Genomic DNA, 19,773 nt, shown 5'->3' with positions numbered 1-19,773 from the left:
GGCACGCAAGACGCACGAGAGCAAACCGTGCCTGAGCACGCGCATGTGTTGAATCCCACTCTCCGCTAGGCGCTCGGAGTCCCAGAGAGCGGAGGAGGAGAGGAGAAAAGTTAATGGCATTCTACTCTGGGAGTCAGTAAAAATGCTCGGCGCCTCTCTTCGCGGTAGGAAAACGTTTGAGCAGGCTCACTGAGGACGTTAAAGAGATGGCAGCCGCTGAACTTTACTCCAAGGTAGGTTTGAATTTGACTATCAGGTATCCAGCTTCACCCAGCTGAGTTAGTTAACTTTTAGGTAACTGTCAAGTATGGCGTTTTTCTCATAGGAGTGTCTGCTTAAATGAAGAGTTTACTAAATGAAGAGTTTAAGAACTCTTCATTTAGTAAAGGTCTTTAAATCAGACCTTTAGACTGTGTCAGCGCTGATGATATGAGTGAATGCTTCATAATTGCTATTCTTCAATTTTCCTGTCACTGATGTTTATGCTGTAGTTTTTTGTACGGTTTCTGTAAGTGAATGGTTGGTTGAATGGCTCTGACCCGTTTCCCCTCAGTATGCCCGTGTATGGCTCCCAGATGCAGCAGAAGTGTGGAAATCAGCAGAGCTTACCAAAGACTACACTCCTGGCGACCAGACGCTCTCTCTGCAGCTGGAGGATGGCACGGTGAGACAATTAAATACCAACTACTGTACATACGGGACACACAAGAGTTTCACATAGAGGCACTGAAATGGACATTGATCTTCTGTCTGAGAGCCATGCGCACATTTCTCTGCAGGAATGCTGGCAACAGAGCCTCATAAATTTCTATGTGCCCTGAAGGATTATTTGAGACAGCTGAGTTGTTTGATGAGCGCACAAAAATCCTTAAAAAACACTTAAAGAAGTCAACAAATTCATTTGCTGCCTTCAAAATAGGTGGAAAATAGGAAAAATTATGTGGTGAAAGAGTTATCCTCAGCTATGCTGCTGCCTGCAGCTATGATGTCGAGTTTGGGCATGCACAGCAGGTATGAAAATGAGGCCAAAGCTTTATCGTGAGTGAACATGAACAGGGGGAGCACAGTGGCTGCTTTTTAGCTTCATCATTAGGCACACCTGGTGATGCCATTCCCTAAAAGTGGAAGCAACTTACTCTCTTCTCTTCTTCGTGTTTTGCTACCTTTTTGTGTCTTTCTAGAAAGTGGAGCACAAAATAGACCCACGTACCAACAACCTGCCACCACTAAGAAACCCAGATATCCTGGTGGGGGAGAATGACCTCACAGCTCTCAGCTATCTCCATGAGCCAGCAGTGCTACACAACCTCAAAGTGCGCTTTATCGACTCCAGGTTGATTTACACATACTGTGGTAATGAGCGACATTTCCTTTGACTCGCACTATCACTGTCACTGTAGACTTTGGAGCTCTGCTCACTGTACACTCTGACATAATCTGCACTACGTTATGCTGATGTATGTGCTGCAGGTCGCTTTTAAAGGAACACAGCACCATATAATACAGGATACTTCAAATAAGTGAATTAAGTGAAAGCTAATGGATACTTGATTTTACCACCTTGTAGCTGGCGGTTGGTTCCCAGTGGACATTGCTGTGCTCCTGTTGCCTACAATAATGTGAAAAACAACGTTTATTTTGACTGTAGGCAGCCTGGGCCACACATTGGCTCTAGAATATTTTGGTATACTGAGAAGTTCATCGTGAACTCTGACTCCAAGATGACCAGATCCTGTGTGTGCAAACAAGCCCAAATCATCACCCCTCCACCACCATGGTTCAAAGTTGATTACAGGTGTTTGTGCTGCTCTGTTTGTTTTTTATATGGTGCTATGGTGGTCATACTTGTGGATGATCAGTTAACTACAGGTCATTTGATTAGCTGAACCTGCTTTTTACCCTGTTAATGCCTATACCATCAGTAAGAGCATATTTAGATTTTTACAGGACTGCATTGAGTTCTGTGAATATTTTGTTTTCTGCATGAGTTTAGGTAAGCCTCTAATATATTTACCACCCTGTCATATAGTTCCAGATCCATAGTTAGTTGGATAAAACCACATTTCTTTTGAAGTATTGCCTCTCAACACCAACAACACCTGTGGATTTTCATATAACAAATTTTCAAACAATCAAGATGGGATCGAAGTGCAATTTTTCAGCTTTAATCAAAGGGGCGTTTTTCAGAGCTAATTGTTAATTGTAAAACTAACAGTCATTTTAACAATAGAGATTGTTTTTGATTTCTGGTTGAAAATCCTGGTGCTTGTTTGTGGATCTTTCTAGATTTGGTTTTGTCTTCAGTAAATAAAAGCATCCTCTTTTTGGGTTGAGATCAGGTGTCTGACTGGAGACACTGAATTGAAGACATTGACAAGAATATGCCTTACAAAACTCTTGAGGTACTTTTGCCATATGCTTTGGGTCATTATCCATTTACAATATTAAACTCTGTCTGATCAGTTTTGGTGCATTTGGCTGAATCTGAGCAGAGAGTACAGCCCTGCACACTTCACCCTGTTACTGCTATCAGCAGTCACATCATCAGTAAACACTAGTGGCCCAGTTCCACTGGCAGCCATGCATGGCCACACCATAACATTATTTTTAGTTTTTTCCCCCAGCCTAAAGAGTTCCTCTCTTACTTGCACTGACATCTCTCTGAGCCTCATATTTAAAATTACAGTGAAAAGCTATAATATGCAAATTCAACGTTGAATTCACTTCAGATAATATGTCGTCTCAATTTGTCTTGAAACACTGATGGTACAGGCCTCACCTAGCCCTGCTTGAAAATAAAAGTTGATAAAATTTCTAAAACAGTTATTGCCATTTTATTTTTTAACTCCTTGAAATAAAGCTGGAAGCTTATGCTTCAGTCAGATCTTGATTGTTTTAAGTCCCTGGTGGTGGTATACAGAGACAAAATTACAAATATAGCCATTGTGCAACAAATTATGGATGACGAATGTCGTCCCTTTCTAGGGTCTCTGGTTGCCAGAGTCACTGTCTGTGTGTGGATGTGATGAGCAAGGTGTGGCTCTAACTGTGAAACAACATACTCATTGAAAAAAGACGTGCCAGTCAGAAGTCATTGTGAGCATATCCTGGATTATTTTCTCCCAGACTCTTTCACAAGTCTTTTTTCGTCCATAATGGTATGACGAGGCTGAAAACAAAAGGCAACAGAGCTTTTGTAACTGTGGCCCCCAGACTGTGGAACTCTCTCCCTTTGAGCTTGAGATCTGTGGACTCAGTGGTCTCTTCTAAAATCTCATCTTTTTAAACTTGCTTTTGGTTGATTTTTTTTGTTTTGTTTTTATGTTTTAGCTTCTCTGTGAAGCACTTTGTGATTTTTATCTTGAAAGGTGCTATATAAATAAAATTTTACTTACTTTACTTACCCTCTGGTGGCTGTCAGAAACAATGCAAGTTTAAGTAATACATACACATATGTGTATATACACATACTATATATATGTACAGACTTCTTTCTAGTGGAGGGCTTATCATCATTTGTCGTACCCAAGCTGTCCCCCCCCCCCCCCCCCCCCCCCCAAAAAAAAACAACTATTTTATCAGCTTTATCGGATTAAGAGACGGATGTTCATTCATGTTTGTTAATTTCTGTCATATTTATGTATTTCTGGATACAAAGAAAGTGAAATTGTTTTGGTTCCACTGTAAATGCTTTTGATATATTTTCATTTACCAAATTTGAGTAATATGTTTAACAATCTGATAACCAGTCTGCTTTTGCAGCTTGTTTGCCGTGGTAGAGTTTAAATACATGGGAAGAAGTAGTTTTAGACAATTCATGATGTTGTAATTTAGAGTGAACATTTTTCTTGTGGTTGATTATTAGGAATTGTCCTGGTTGCCATCAATCCGTATGAGAGACTGCCCATCTATGACGCTGCCATCATTAATGCCTACAGCGGACAAAACATGGGGGATATGGATCCCCACATCTTTGCAGTTGCAGAGGAGGCATACAAACAGATGGCCAGGTGTTGACATTTCAAAGTACATATCATGTTAAACTTTAAAGCAAGTAAATTCTTTTGTATTTCCTCTTACTAATGTTCAGTCTGTATGACACTTTCATCCAGGGATGAAAGAAATCAGTCCATTATAGTAAGTGGTGAGTCTGGGGCTGGCAAAACCGTCTCTGCCAAGTATGCAATGCGTTACTTTGCAACAGTCAGCTCCTCTGGAGAGGCCAATGTGGAGGAGCGAGTTCTTGCATCCAGTCCCATCATGGAGGTAAAGGACTTAGGACAAAAATAGAAGATATTAAAAGTTACTGAACATCTGTACGTATATTGATGTTATTTATGTTATACACTAAATTTGTACATGTGTCATTGTTTTCAGTTTTGTGTCCAATTTTGTTGTTGTTTTTAAAAACTTATTTACCCTTTCATTTCATTTAATTGCAACTGTAGTGTAAATCATGATGCAACTTTCTCTGCCTGTGGTCTATATGTCTCTGCAACAATTAATTTAGAAATACCCTTTCACTGTTGGGATCAACACTCCTGTCACAGTAGAAATAACACAGCGTTGCGTGGGTTGAATCTGATCTACCCTGATGCCTACGTGGCTTTTGATTATGCCACTAAGCACTAACAGATTGTTTGAGCATGACAACTGCAGCAAGACAAATAAATTAAAAATAGATTAGGATCCAGAACAGCAGACTGGGACCTTTACAGAAAACCCTGCAACTATCACTTCTGAGTGCCAAACACATGCCTGATCATCTACATCAGAATTCCCTGTCCATGGTCAGAGCTTCATCTTATTTTAACTTGTTGAACTGAAACTTTTTATATTTTATGTAGGCCCTTGGAAATGCCAAGACAACAAGGAACGACAACAGCAGCCGCTTTGGAAAATACATTGAGATTGGGTTTGACACAAAGTATTGCATAACTGGGGCTAACATGAGAACCTACTTACTGGAAAAGTCTCGAGTTGTGTTTCAGGTAAATTTCATTTCTTTGGATTTTACTTGAATATTTAATATTTTTATATGAAGCATTTCTCCTCCAAAGTGAGCTATTTTAAAGCACTGTAATGTTTGTGTAACAGTGTTTAATGCGCAGTGTAGTAACAATGAACCATAAACAACCCACTGTTTGATTTGTCTGGGAGAACACCAGCTATTTTTAAGGCAACATTTAGTTTGAATTTCTGCCTAATTTTACTAAGTTTTCTTTGTGGTACATTTTTGTGGTAACTATGTTACATCTGTATTCACAACTTTAGGCCCACAGTGAAAGGAACTACCATATATTCTACCAGCTATGTGCCTCTTCACATTTACCAGAGTTCAAAGCCTTCAGGTTAGGTGTGCAATTCTCTAAAATATAAATTTCCTTTAGGCATTTAAAAAAATAAAAATAAAACATTTTGCAATTACAGTTGTCTGTATTAATACAGTATTTTCTTTCACTAATGAGGTAAGGTTGCGCAGATGACTTCCACTGCACTAACCAGGGTCAGAGCCCAGTCATAGATGGAGTGGATGATGCCAAAGAGATGTGCAATACCCGTAGGTCTTTCTCACTGTTAGGTGAGTGTTTGCTGTGTTTTAGTAAGGTTTACATGTGCATGTAGAGCAGATCGTTTGATGATTGTGTTATAGAGTTTTGTTTGACACATAAGCCCAAAGTGGGAAGGATGCAACATTTAATTCACATTATTTTCATTTTCAAAACTTTCAGTGACTCGTGAGATCCAACGAGTCTGGCCATTTTCTTGCTGAAAGAACAATTCCCTTTGGGGGAAAAATGTTTCTTTGTAAAGATGATAATTTAGAATAACTTCGTATTGAGTTGGAGTTACTTTTGCTTTAAGGCAGTGGCATCAAACATGTTGCCCAGGGCCTAGAACTGGCAGGCCAGTAGGTCTAATTCAGCCTCTGGATAACATGATATCTTCAATTTTGATGGAGTGATCTGAACACTGTGAAAGAATGATATTAAATTGTGCAGAAAGTATTTTTGGATGGCCACAAGTTGTTTGCTTCATACACAGTAAAATAGTTACACAAACTGTACTCTCTGTGCTTTGCAGGTCCAGTGTGAATAATGTGAAACATTACAGAAATGAACTTCATGTGGTTCCTTAAATGCAAACATTGTAGAACATGCATGCACTTCTTCACATTAAGTAAACATGTTTTCTGTCCAGCCCAGTTGAGATTAAATTGGGCTATATGCTGGCAATTAACTAAAGCCCCCCTCTTATAGAAACATGGGATCCCCTCACTATAGGGGTCAAGGGTTCATTTGTCATTCATCTGTACAGTCTTGGTTTTGGACTCAGTGACATTAAAAATCCTCATTTATTGTCTTGATTGTAGGAATTGGGGAAAGTGATCAAATGGAAATTTACCAAATTCTGTCAGCTATTCTTCATCTTAGCAATGTGGAGGTAAAAGACCAGTCAGCAGACAGATGCAGCATAAAGGTAAACATTATTTTTCACAGGACACAACATACAATTTTTAAAAAATATATAATTGTATGAATGTTGCTTTGAGGATGTGTAGGTCTTTATCAGATCAATGTTATTCATGTATTTCCAGCAGGATGATGTCCACCTGATGGTTTTCTGTGACCTGATGGGAGTGCCTTGCGAAGAAATGGCCCACTGGTTATGCCACAGGAAGCTCAAGACAACCACGGAAACCTTTGTTAAGCCTGTTCCCAAAATTAATGCGATCTATGGCCGAGATGCCCTAGCCAAACACATTTATGCCAGACTCTTCAGCTGGATTGTGGACAGTATCAACAGTGCCTTAAAATCCACAGTGAAGCAGCACTCATTCATTGGTGTGCTCGACATTTACGGGTCTGTTTTTGAACATTAGCTTTCTCTGTTTATACTCTGCAGTTCACCAGATATGTTTGTTTTTAATTTAACTTTGTATTTTTCCTCAGGTTTGAAACTTTTGACATCAACAGCTTCGAACAGTTCTGCATCAACTATGCCAATGAAAAGCTTCAACAACAGTTCAACCTGGTATGTGTCTTTTTCTCTTCAAATTGTTTTTACATATTTATTTATTTTGAACAATAATGACAGATCTTATTATCTTATAATGTTTTGTTTTTTTTGTCAAAACATACAGTACCTGTAAATCATTTTTAGCTCCCATTCTTTCCAGCATGTCTTCAAACTGGAACAAGAGGAGTACATGAAAGAGGAAATCCCTTGGACACTGATTGACTTCTATGACAATCAGCCTTGTATTAATCTCATCGAAGCCAAACTGGGCGTCCTGGACCTTCTGGATGAGGAGTGTAAGGTAAAATGCTGTTTTTGTTTATTTTCTTCCCACCAGAAGTGTGTCCAGCTGCTTTTCAGACTCTCCGCCACACTGTGCTTGGAGGTTATGAGTAATGCCGTGACTAACTGATGTGTCAGCTCTTCCTCTTTCCACAGATGCCCAAAGGATCTGATGAAACATGGGCACAGAAGCTGTACAACACCCTCCTGAAGCAGAATGCTCACTTTGAAAAACCAAGGTTGTCAAATAGAGCTTTCATCATCCACCACTTTGCTGACAAGGTGAAAAGGAATTGTATGGCTTACGCTAATGTGCCCTTGCTTCAGCTTGAAGGGTTCAGGATCTCTTTCTGTTGTGTGTTCGTGGGTTTTCTCCAGGTGTCTCAAATGAACTTTAACTGAATTGCTTGTGTGTGCAAATGTGTGTACTTGTGACTTCATTGGTTACTGACTACTCTGTGGTATAAACCCATGCTTTTTCCCAGTGTGTGCTGGGATTAGCTCCAGCTCTCCATATCCTGAACAGAACAAGCAGTGTGGAAACAGACGGATGTGTGACTCATTTACTAAGCAAAACTAAAAACAGTGAAGTTGTACCTGTCTGCAAAGTCAAAATCCATACCTTTCCCACAAATGTTTGATTCATATGATTCTGTTTATTGAAGCCATACCACTCAGTCTGCTTCAGGCTTTGGGTGAATATGATCTTTGCTCTTTTAGTGAGAGAACACAGTCTGACCTGGTCCTTTGTGCCTAGGTGGAGTATCAGTGTGTGGGCTTCCTGGAGAAAAATAAGGACACAGTCAATGAAGAACAGATTAATGTGCTGAAAAAGAGCAAGGTGAATTTATAAACTTTCTGTTGTTTATTATATTCTCACTTCTGCTAATATTCAGGGGGTGTTTTTGTTTTTTTGTGTAAAAGTATTCAGAAGGTTTAAATTTCAGCATCACTTAGCCAAGATCAAATGTCGTATGTTTGTGGGCACACACCCTTGAATTGTTCAGGCATAACTATTGAAGGAAGTACACACTTGTCCGCATTGAAAATGCTGCCATCTGCTGTTCACTGATTACTTCTGTTGTTTCAGTTTGATCTGCTGCTGAAGCTATTTGAGGATGATGAGAAGGCAGCAAATTCTTCTAACAAACTTACAAGCAGCATTGGAAGGGCTGGATCAGCTAAGAAGGATACTAAGAAGACTGTTGGACTGCAGGTGAGAAAATGACTCACAGGTAACTCTTTGACTGTTTCCCCCCCCCCCCCCCCCCTTTTTTTTTTCAGTCTATATTTTGGTAGAACATTAACGAGCAAACAGGAAATTAGGGTTAAAGTGAGGGAGGCATGAAGAATATGGTCTGGGGTGGAACCCAGGCTTCTCTGGCCTTCTCAGCATAAAGGTTGGATGTACAGCCAGTTGAGTGGCAACTACCCCAAGGAACTTTGACATTTCCACTCATACAACTCTCATACTATAGACGGCCATGACATTGGACAGAATTGCAGGGTTTTAGCTGGTCTTTCTTGTAACTGTGTGCTAATGAATTCTGTAAAGTTATACAGTGTCTCATTATGTAAGCATAACCATTGTAAAGATGAATTTATCACAGTGTTAGTTAAACCTGTAATAACCAGCTTGTGCAGAACAGACAGAGAAGCCGATATGCTTTGATTTAACTGTTGATTTGTACTCCATGTTCACTAAAGTCCTCATATTTAAGGTTTATTTTGCCCTTCTTTATAACTGTTAAATTATAAAGAAGCGTTGTGAATGTGATGTTTGATAGTTCTGAAGTCCCTGTTCTCAAAGCCTGGAGAGCATGCATGATTGTGGACATTGTATCAGCTGTTCAGGTTCAAGTCGGTTTAGGATCCTTGTAGAGAAACTGCATGATGGGGGAGAATTAAAACTAATGTGGAAATTTATAGTAACTGACCATGTTAATTATTGTATTTTTCTATTCTCTTAGGAAGAATTCATTCTTGTCTTTTTATTCAGTTTCGACAGTCCCTGCATTTGCTGATGGAAACACTGAATGCTACAACTCCTCACTACGTGCGCTGCATCAAACCAAATGACCATAAAGCTCCGTTCACGTGAGGCAGATTTTGTTTTTTGTTGTTGTTTTTTTTTGTTTCCCACTTTTTCTTCATACAGCTATGTTCGACAAGAACAGATTAAAGGTTGTGCGCTTATGTTATTTTAAATAAAGATTGGACCCTGTGAGGGCTGTACAACAGCTTCGAGCATGTGGCATCCTCGAAACTATCCGGATCTCAGCAGCAGGCTTCCCATCAAGGTAGCATATCAGAAAGCACTTCTGATACAGAGCAAACAGCCACGAGAAGCTGTTAAAAACATGTTTGCAATAGATAATCCTATATAAATTATAGATATAATTTATGATCTGATTATTGCAGGTGGACCTATCAGGAATTTTTTAGCCGCTATCGGGTTCTCATGAAGCAAAAGGACTTGCTTCCTGATAGAAAACAGGCCTGCAAAAATCTCCTGGAAAAACTTATAAAGGTATGGGTGTGTTTTATAAAATCAGCTTTCACAGGCTCACTTTAATGTGATGTAATACATATTAGACTGTGTGTTTGTTTTTTTTGTTTTTTTTAAATTTTGTTTTAGGACCAGGGGAAATACCAGTTTGGCAAAAACAAGATCTTCTTCAGAGCTGGCCAGGTGGCTTTCTTGGAGAAGCTGCGCTCGGACAAATTGCGTATGGCTTGTGTCTCCATCCAGAAGACTATTCGCTGCTGGCTGGCACGCAAAAAGTACCTGAGGATGAGGGAGTCTGCCATTACTATTCAGAAACATGTACGGGGTCACCAGGCACGCTGGTAAGTGAGGATGCCAAACAAGAGCAGAAGTTTGATTTTAGAAACTTTATGGATATTTTAGATGTATTTCTGAAATGCTTTTTTCTGTCAGTTATGCCAAGTTTCTGCTGCAAACCAGAGCAGCTATTATCATTCAGCGCAATGTGCGAATGTGGTCGAAAAGGAAACTCTACCAGCAGCAGCGTTCTGCAGCTATCACTGTTCAGTGCTTCTGGAGGGCTCACATGGCTAGAAAGCAGTACCATAAGGTAACATCATGTTGATCTTTAGACGTTTACTATATCCTACCTATTTTTTTCTTCTGTATTCATTGAGAGATTTGAATGCTAATCAATAAACAAAAAAATAAACAATATAAGTTGACCATATACCGACAAACTAAATATGGGAAAAAGAGCATCTTTGCCTAATAATGTGGGATATGTTACAAATGAGACGTATTTAGCATCTGAATACATTATATTTAAAGGCAGTCTTCCCAACCCCTTCACTAAGTCAATGCAGTGAGCATAAAAATAAGCTAAAGTTTAATTCTTATGCATTATGTCTTTTTATTCTTATGTATTCTTCTGTTTTTTTCCTGGGTAAGATTTAAAATGATTATTTTAATAGCTGTTTTTGCTGGTAATCATCACTGTAGCCATCAAGTGGTATATGTTTTGAGCTTTAAGTTTCTTGTGAGAACACAGACAGTTATTAGAAGTTTCCTGATTTTAGTTGTAGCTGAACTTCCTTTTAATTGTGGTATTTTTCATTGAATTCAGTGCGGCTTGTGACCTTGTGATGATGAGCTGTTTTCCGCCTTGGGTTTTAGCCCCCGGAAACCCAAGCCTGCCCTCACTTCCATTCAGTGAAAGCCAGATTATTTTTTTTAATGCTTCTGCCTTACAGCAGTGACTTTTGAAAACCTCTCATTACGAGAAAGAAAAACACAGTGCAGACCCACATAAAGAAGGATGTCTGCTCGCTCTATTTCTATATGATTCTCAAGTTAAAATCTGTAATTAATGATGTTTGAAACTGAAATGGTCTGGGATTATTCGTGTAAGACAGAGATGCACTTCTAACAGACTTAATTTTTTTAAATATATGATAAGCACTATGTACAAGTAACTGTATTTTTTTTTTAAGTGAAAGTCTTTTACTTCACTTTTAAATATGACGTTATGGACTTGCTTTTGCCCTTCTTTGTTTTCACAGTTGATGTATGAGAAAAAGGCAATAGTCATTCAGAAGTGGGTGAAAGGCTGGCTGGCCAGACAGCATTACAAGCGCATCCTGGCAGCCATTATCCTGCTGCAGAGTTGTGTGCGTCGCATGAGGGCAAAGAGGGAACTAAAGAAGCTGAAAGTAGAAGCACGCTCTGTGGAGCACTTCAAGAAGCTCAATATTGGCATGGAGAACAAGATTTTGCAGTTGCAGCACAAGATAAATGAGCAGGTGGGTATTGTGTGAGTATGGAGGTCTAGATTTGTACGAGGTACGTATTTGATTACTCTGTCACAAGAAAAAAAGTTCATTGGGAGTTGTCATATCACATGAACAGCATGTGTTTGTACCCCCCCTCCCGCAGCAAAAGGAAAACAGAGAACTCAGTGAGAAGCTGAGTGTTACGGAGAAAGCTCAGACTATGGATATAGAGAGACAGAGCAGTGAGATAGAAAACCTGCGTAGATCAGAGCAAGAGACCAGAGCTAAAGCAGAGAGGCTACCCTCACTGCTGGAGCAGCTCTCCTTCCTCCAGCACGAACTGGAAAACACCCGCAGAGAGAAGGAAGACCTGGAAGAGCAGACAAAGGTCTACAAGGAGCAGACAGAGCAGGTAAGCCGTTATTCCAGTCTTCGAGATTTGCCTCAAACCTTGACCTGACTTCCTTTCATACCTGTTAATTATAAGAAAAGGTGACATCGTAGATTAATGACACAATGTCACATGCAATTGAGATAATATTGTATTCCATAACACCTCAGACTATAGAGAATAACAAGTTGCCTTACTGTAAATGTTGAATAAAGAGTGGGGCAGGGATAGCTCAGTAGGTAAAGTGGTCGCCCCATGATCGGAAGGTCGGCGGTTCGAATCCACTTAACGGCTACCCTGAGGTACCCCTGAGCAAGGTACCGTCCCTACACACTGCTCCCCGGGCGCCTGCTTAGTGGGCTGCCCACTGCTTCACTGAGTGAATGGGTCAAATGCAGAGAAAAACAAGTAATTTCCCCATGGGGATCAATAAAGTATCCATTATTATTATTTTGTTATATGACATATATTTGGTGGCAAGAGGACCTTAAAAATGTGTCATTTTCCAAAGAATGAACAGAAATAATATCTGATGATTATGTCCACTCTCACAATCAGGTGGTAGATGAACTTAACACGAAGAACAACTTGTTGAAAAATGACGTAGATGAACTGAACAAGCAAATCGTTGAACAAGCGCAACAGCTGACAGGTACTAAACGGTTACCGTCAGGCCTTTACTAGTCATCAATAATTCCTGACATTTAGAAAAAAAATATGCATAAAGAAAACTGTTTTGACCCAGAGATTCAAACCAACGCTGAGAACACCAAACAGCTGGAGCAGGACTTGACTGAGGAACGTTCTCGATACCAAAGTCTGCTGAGCGAACACCTGCATCTGGAGGAGCGGCACAGAGACCTGAAGGAACAGATGGATCTCAACACTGTGAGGAACTATACTTAGTATTCAAACACACATTAGGAATTTCAAGCATAACTTACAAACCATGACCAGTTTTTACATGGTCACAATGACTTACAGAGCATACCAAAACCAGCTATAAGTACTAGACAAAGACTAAGTGCTGCAAACATAGGAATGCTTGTCATGTTTATTCCCTGTATGACATGTTGTCTTTTTCATTTTCACCTAGACTTCAAGCAAATCTAGTCTGAAGAGGACAGACTCCAACTACAGCAGTAACTCATCTGAGTTTAGTCAGAGCTTAGGCTCTACTGAGGGTGAAGACAGCTCTGTACAAACAGAGGTATGAAATACTCGCCTGTCTGTCAGCTTTGAGGTGGCTGTGAAGCATTTTGTGGGATGTACTACGAGGAATTTTACAGGTAACACGTTTTTATGAGGCACTTCAGAAGACGGTTCTGGGTAGAGTTCGCATGTTATCTATGTGGGTTTCCTCTAGGCACTGGATGCTCCTTCCTCAGATCATCTGTGGGAAGATTTCTTTCTGGCATTGTCTGTGTTATAATCCTATTAGTGCAGCATTCTTAGTTAGATTCTAAAGAGATCAACCAGGGCTTGCTGTGTTTTGTTAGGATGAGACCCAGACTGCAGTGGACCTGCCAGTCCTCTTGAAGCTTCAGAGGAGAGTGAAAGAGCTGGAGCAGGAGAAACAGTCACTATGGCAGCAGCTGGATAAACGAGAGGAAGACCAGCAAGAAAAAGCAAAAGTATGAATGCAATTTTTCTCTCTCCAAAAATTTAAAATTGCAAAATATACATAGCTGCTTTTTTTTTCTTAAAGGGTTTTGGTGATTTTATTTATTATTATTATTTATTGATATTTTTCTAAATAAAAGGTGGTCGAGGAACAGAGAACAAGTGGAAGAGCAGAACTGGACTTGGAAACATTGAAGGTGTGATGCTCTGTGGTTCAGTTTCAGCATACCAGAAATAAAGTGCCCACAAATAGTTTTAACATATTACCACAGTCTATAATAACCTTTCTTTGTACTGAAATACTGAAAGATGATTATAAACAAAATATATTTATTGATTCTTTTTGGTTTTTTTGTCTTTCTTGTTTCTAAATGTCTCGATGCAGCGACAAGAACTGGAGTCTGAGAACAAGAAATTGAAGCAGGATCTAAATGAGCTGCGAAAGTCTCTGACTAATGAGAACAGTGATTTAGTGCCCCCTGCCCCTGGTTCTCTGCCCTACAAAGTCCTGCTGGAGCAACTCAATTCTTCCACAGAGGAGCTGGAGATGAGGAAAGAGGAGGTGCTGCTCCTGCGGTCGCATTTGGTGCGCCAAGAGGCTCTTAAACACAAGGTGAAAAATTGAATGATACTGTTGTTATTCCCATTAAAAGAAATGGAAATACATTCATTTAAAAACACTGTATTTTCATTAAAATGTATAATGTGGGGATAGGTTAATTGGATAATCCAAATTGTCACTAGGTGTGAATGTGAGTGCGAATGGTTGTCTGTCCCTGTGTGTTGGCCCTGCGACAGACTGGCGAACTGTCCAGGGTGTACCCTGCCTCTCGCCCTATGACAGCTGGGATAGGCTCCAGCGCCCCCCGCGACCCTGAAAAGGATAAGCGGAAGCGAATGGATGGATGGATGGATGGATGGATGTATAATGAACAGTAATTAGAGGGATATAATATTGATCTGACCTGCAGGACTCTGCACTGGGAGAAGGTGTGAAATTGGATCTCAGTGAAATCCCCTCATATCAAGATGTTCACAAGTAAGACCTCCTGGTTTCTGCTGAAATATTAATGTTCCTGAAAAATTTGAATGCAATGAATTCATGTTGTGATGCTCCAATTGCTCAGATCCACTGACATCCACACACTGAATGAAGATGGAGAGCTGTGGCTGGCTTATGAAGGCTTGAAAGAGACAAATAGGTAATGAAGTAATAATAGTCAGGACTTATTAAAGCAAGTTCATGTTCAAGGCCATTGAAAGCTGTCCCTCCATCCTGCAGGCTTCTGGAGTACCAGATGCACGAGCAGGAACGGGTTCACAATGAGAGGTACATGAAGCTGGTAGAGGAGATGAACAAGCTGAAGGATGAAAAGGAGCAGCAGCAGCAGATGTTGGCTCAGAGCCTCCTTTTGCCTGAAGATGCCCGAATTGAAGCAAGCTTGAAGCTTGAGATTACACGGCTGACCAGAGAGAACCTGGTGGGTTTATCCAACATCTATCACTCTGCCTTAAAGTAAAGTGGTAGTAATAATAATATTAGTAATACTTTTAGTTTCACAGTTTCAGTAACAAACACCTCTCTGCCATGTATTAGCCTTAAAATAATAATGTAATCATTTAATTTTTATGTAATTTTAGGAACTTCTGGAACAGCAAGAGAAACAAGACAAAACCATTAGAAAGCTGAAAAAACAACTTAAGCTTTACATGAAAAAGGTTGAAGATTTTGAAGGTAACCACAAAGAACTGAGTTTGTACATAGTTACACTTATTTTTAAGAGCATGTTAGCAATAATCCTGTCATTGCTCATGTTATTGCTGTGTTTAGTGAGCACTGAGCAAGAGACCAGACGCTCAGTGGTGAGTCCTCCTGGCAGAGCAGTGAACATCACCCGCAAGGAGAAGGAGTACCAGGGCATGTTGGAGTACAAGCAGGGTGACGAGAGCCGGTTGCTTAAGAATCTGGTCATAGGTGGGACAAACATATGTTCAAGGAAATAATAAAATGTGGTTGATGTTTTTTGTAATGAAATGGTTCAATCTGCTAAGATCTGAAGCCTCGCGGCGTTGCTGTCAGCTTCACTCCAGGCCTTCCTGCCTACATCATCTTCATGTGCGTACGATATGCAGACATTGTGAATGACGATCAGAGAGTTAGCACTCTGCTAAATTCAACCATCAGCAGCATCAAAGGGGTCATCAAGGTGCAGCATATAACTTAAATCTGCATTATTAAAGTAAGTGACGCTTTTAGTTTGATTTAATTTTTATAATCTTTCTGCAGAGGAGAGGAAATGACTTTGAAGTGGTGTCTTTCTGGCTGGCTAACACCTGCCGGTTAATGCACTGTCTGAAGCAGTACAGTGGTGATGAGGTAAGCTTGAAAGTTTGCCAGTATACCAGTGTTATTTATGTAGCTGTAGATAGAACTTAATTAATCCTACATATCTGTACGACTTTTGTGGACTTCAGGTGTTTATGGTGCACAACACGGCTAAGCAGAATGAGCACTGCTTGACCAATTTTGAACTATCAGAGTACCAGCAGGTCTTTGGCGATCTGGCCATTCAGATTTACCGTCAACTCATCAAATGTATGGAGGACATCCTGCAGCACCTCATAGGTGAGGAGACGTAATCTAATGATACTTAACAAGTAACAACATATGTTATTAAGTCTGTCATCTACAATTTGTGTCTTATGTGTAGTTTCGAGCATGCTGGAGAACGAGACAATCCAGGGTGTTTTAGGGTCCAAACCAACAGGCCTGAGGAAGAGGAGCACCAGTTTCTCAGAAGAGGGGGCTGTTACAATGGAGGTCCTCCTGCAGCGTCTTGGCCTCTTCCACACCACCATGAGTCAGCATGGGATGGACTCAGACCTCATTAAACAGGTGGTCAAGCAGCAGTTTTACATCATCTGTGCGGTCACACTCAACCACCTGCTGCTGCGGAAGGACATGTGCTCCTGGGGTAAAGGCCTGCAGATCAGGTACAGCCAAACACACACTGGGCATGAAAAACAAAAAGAGATGGTAAAGAGAGCGAAGATAAAAAATAAAAAATAAAAATGATAGTCTATTATTTATATCAGGCAAGATTTCTGCTTTATCATCAATCAGCATTCAAAAGTCAAGACATAAAATAAACGGCTGCTTGTCGTATTTGAATTACAGGTATGAATTTCAAACACAAGACCTCAGTCCCATCTTACTGAGTTATGTTACATTAGCCTTATATGTTTAGACCTTGATTTTAATCTGAAGTTTCCCCCTTTTGACACAGACTGATCACGTACTGCATATAATTTACCTGGCTGTCCAGGTAAAGAAGATGCTATTATTTTATAGCTGCATCATTACATGAAATATAAATATTCCAGATATAATACAAAGGAGGTTTTTAAACACATTTCACCACTTCTTAAGCAAACACATTTGGAAAAAAGTTCATATGGTTTAACAAGTTCAAATGCACAATGGTAACTCAGGAGAGATGGTTAAGATGGGGTCTGAGGGGAGCCAGGTTCACCCAAACTAATGTCAAGGTCACTGATGGCACACTGAATGAGATCTAGCTGGGAGAACGACGGGAGAGAAATCTAGGGGCTTTATTTCAAAGAGCAAAATGTAAGGTAATACCATTTGAGACAACTTTTTGATTTGAGTTGGGCATTCACCAGAGAGAAAACATGAAGAGGGTATCAACTGATCCTAACATAAGACTATATTAATTGACCTTTACCCTTGAATATGAGGTTAACAAATAGCACTGCCAAAACCATAAAGGTGGCAGAGTTTTCAGGTAATATAATACATATCTGTTTTTTTATATTTGTTTTCATTTCTGTGGTTGGATAGAAGAATGATGGAAGAACTTACCTGGGCAGTATGGAGCTTAATCTGTATTGTTTCTCTGGGTTCAGGTACAATGTATGGCAGCTGGAGGAGTGGCTGGCTGAGAGAGAGCTGACAGACTGTGGTGCAAAAGAAACTCTGGAGCCTCTCATACAGGCTGCACAGCTTCTACAGATCAAGAAAAAGACTGAAGCAGATGCCCAAGCCATCTGCAACATGTGCACTGGCCTCACCACAGCGCAGGTTGACCATCAGTTAAGACTCAGCTTTGTTAATCTGTAGACAGTTTATCCTGCTTGTGCTCTGATTGCCTTTTGTTTTTTGTTGTTTATTGTTGACAGATTGTCAAAGTATTGACCTTGTACACACCGGTGATTGAGTTTGAAGAGAGAGTGTCACCTTCATTCATCACAACGATTAAAGTGAGTAAAGCCTCTTTTACTATTATGTTAATGTTTAATATGTTTGTAACTTTTCTTTATCTGGCTTTGTTTGTTTGCTTTGCATTTTAGAACCTTTTGAAAGACAGAGCTGAGTCATCCACTTTGATGATGGATGCCAAGAAAATCTTCACCGTCACCCTCCCGTTCACACCTTCCTCTGTTGCTCTGGACACCGTCCAGATCCCGAGTAGCCTCAATCTGGGCTTCCTTACTCGCATCTAGACCTGTAACTTCTGATACTTGCATATAAAAATATCTTCACAGTTGGCTTTTATTGGACTCCAGAAACCAAGGAGAGGCCGTGTACATGTTATCTGTTTGCTTTTAGTATGAAGCATAAATGCTCTTGGAACAGTGAATATAAAATATAGGTCTCTTAATGGTTGCAAATCTTGTGTTGCTGACTGTATTGTAAACACACTGGTTCATTCTTGCGTTCATGGGTCGGAAGTTTCACAAATTCACTTGCTTATATGGTATTTATGATTACATGAATTCATAAAAGTGGAGTTCATATTTTTTAATTTAGTAAGAAATTTGGGAGCACTCCAGTATTTCTTTATATTTTTATAACTGCTGATGTAATGTTATTCTATTTATGCACATCATGGCAAGGGGAAGGAAGAGAGACTTCAAGTACATATATGTATATGTATTTAACTGATGTTGTCGGTCACATTAAAGGCTGGCTGATCAGTAACATGATGATGTTAAAATGCTGCACAGTGTTTAACTACCTTGTGAGGTATGTCAAGCTTGGTGTTCTGTTGAATTTTCAGAACAATCAAGAGTATTTTAGTTATGGTCAATATTTCTCTTGACACTGTAATGCATCCACTTCTCTTTGTAATAAGGTATACAGCTGTGTCTAACTGTAGACACCCTCCATTAAAGAAACTGGGAGTAAAATTTAATTAAATGTGCTGGCCCAACATTGCCTTTGTAGCTGCACATTGCTGTGCAGCTAAATAGCATGCTATCTCCTGTTCACAAGTGCTGTGAATTTGCAAAAGTTTAACAGATGAAATGACCTAAAAATTTATGAATGATTAACCTGCTGCCCACTGGGGATGTGTTAATGTGCTTCCTTGCCTTTCTGGTTCAGTCTTTTGTGAGTCTTGGGTCGGATTGACTTAAATGTGATGAGTTGGTTTTTAAAGAAGTTAAGTGTTTGTGTGCTTACATCTGCTCATATATGGTGAGGTGGCCGACGTCAGCATCCTGTTTCTTTAGGAGTGAGAATCCTTGTTCAAAAACGAGCACACCCACTCTGGCAAGCCGCTGTCACAAGACGGGAGGGCGGAGTCATCCAAAGTCCGGAGCAGGTGAGCGACAAGGCACCGAGAAAATGAGGAGACAAACCCGGAAGATGACTGATCGTTTTTTCAGAATGAATGCAAAAGCTTTTTCAACCGCTGCAGTCCCCGGCCTTCACGTGTGATCAGTTAAAGCTATGACTACATGAGACTTTTCAGATGGTTTATTGATAATTTACTTCTAAGTAGTGACAAAAACTGTGTTGACAATAACTGAGATCTCTTAGAATTAAATGTCAATATAATTCAAACAATCTATGAAAATATTGTCAATGTTTAATTGTTGTATTTCAATGCTTTTATATATTTGTTACAGACTGAATGCAGTGGTATTGAGACAACAGACAGTAAACAAAATTATACATGGATTTGAATCTATTTTGGATCAACTTAACCAGAGAGGATTTAGAGAAGTTTTAATAGTTTACAGCATCTAGGTGTCCAGGGAAAGAGCTTCAAGTAAAATGTAAAAATTGATCTGTACAGCAGAATTGCTTTTCACCCTTTTAATCTTTTGATTCTTTCAAAATGGACAGTAACAGGCTACCAACAATAAAAAAAGTAAATTTATAATAAGTA

General features: G+C 39.8%; 1 protein-coding gene across 1 annotated transcript; it reads left to right on the top strand.

The window, feature by feature from the left end:
• Nucleotides 1–63: 63 nt before the first annotated feature.
• On the top strand, nucleotides 64–19,428 carry LOC146665029 (unconventional myosin-Va-like). Its single transcript, XM_085412371.1, has 40 exons — nucleotides 64–233; nucleotides 554–664; nucleotides 1,182–1,353; nucleotides 3,866–4,010; nucleotides 4,113–4,266; nucleotides 4,848–4,991; nucleotides 5,275–5,356; nucleotides 5,474–5,581; nucleotides 6,374–6,480; nucleotides 6,599–6,864; nucleotides 6,954–7,035; nucleotides 7,181–7,321; nucleotides 7,459–7,584; nucleotides 8,060–8,143; nucleotides 8,393–8,518; nucleotides 9,302–9,399; nucleotides 9,516–9,602; nucleotides 9,724–9,832; nucleotides 9,941–10,152; nucleotides 10,244–10,400; nucleotides 11,353–11,592; nucleotides 11,726–11,974; nucleotides 12,512–12,605; nucleotides 12,699–12,841; nucleotides 13,050–13,163; nucleotides 13,453–13,587; nucleotides 13,717–13,773; nucleotides 13,962–14,189; nucleotides 14,548–14,615; nucleotides 14,704–14,778; nucleotides 14,859–15,057; nucleotides 15,218–15,311; nucleotides 15,408–15,551; nucleotides 15,629–15,783; nucleotides 15,864–15,953; nucleotides 16,052–16,202; nucleotides 16,288–16,570; nucleotides 17,504–17,678; nucleotides 17,777–17,857; nucleotides 17,948–19,428. The coding sequence occupies exons 1-40, from the start codon at nucleotides 207–209 to the stop codon at nucleotides 18,098–18,100; spliced, it is 5,466 nt and encodes a 1,821-aa protein (XP_085268497.1). The 5' UTR covers nucleotides 64–206; the 3' UTR covers nucleotides 18,101–19,428.
• Nucleotides 19,429–19,773: the final 345 nt, after the last annotated feature.

Source organism: Rhamphochromis longiceps, linkage group LG7 (genome assembly GCF_057381845.1).
Source record: "Rhamphochromis longiceps isolate RC_006_pf linkage group LG7, R_longiceps_female_GT1.1, whole genome shotgun sequence".
Lineage (NCBI taxonomy): Eukaryota > Metazoa > Chordata > Actinopteri > Cichliformes > Cichlidae > Rhamphochromis > Rhamphochromis longiceps.
This window is presented reverse-complemented; position numbering and strand designations above follow the sequence as displayed.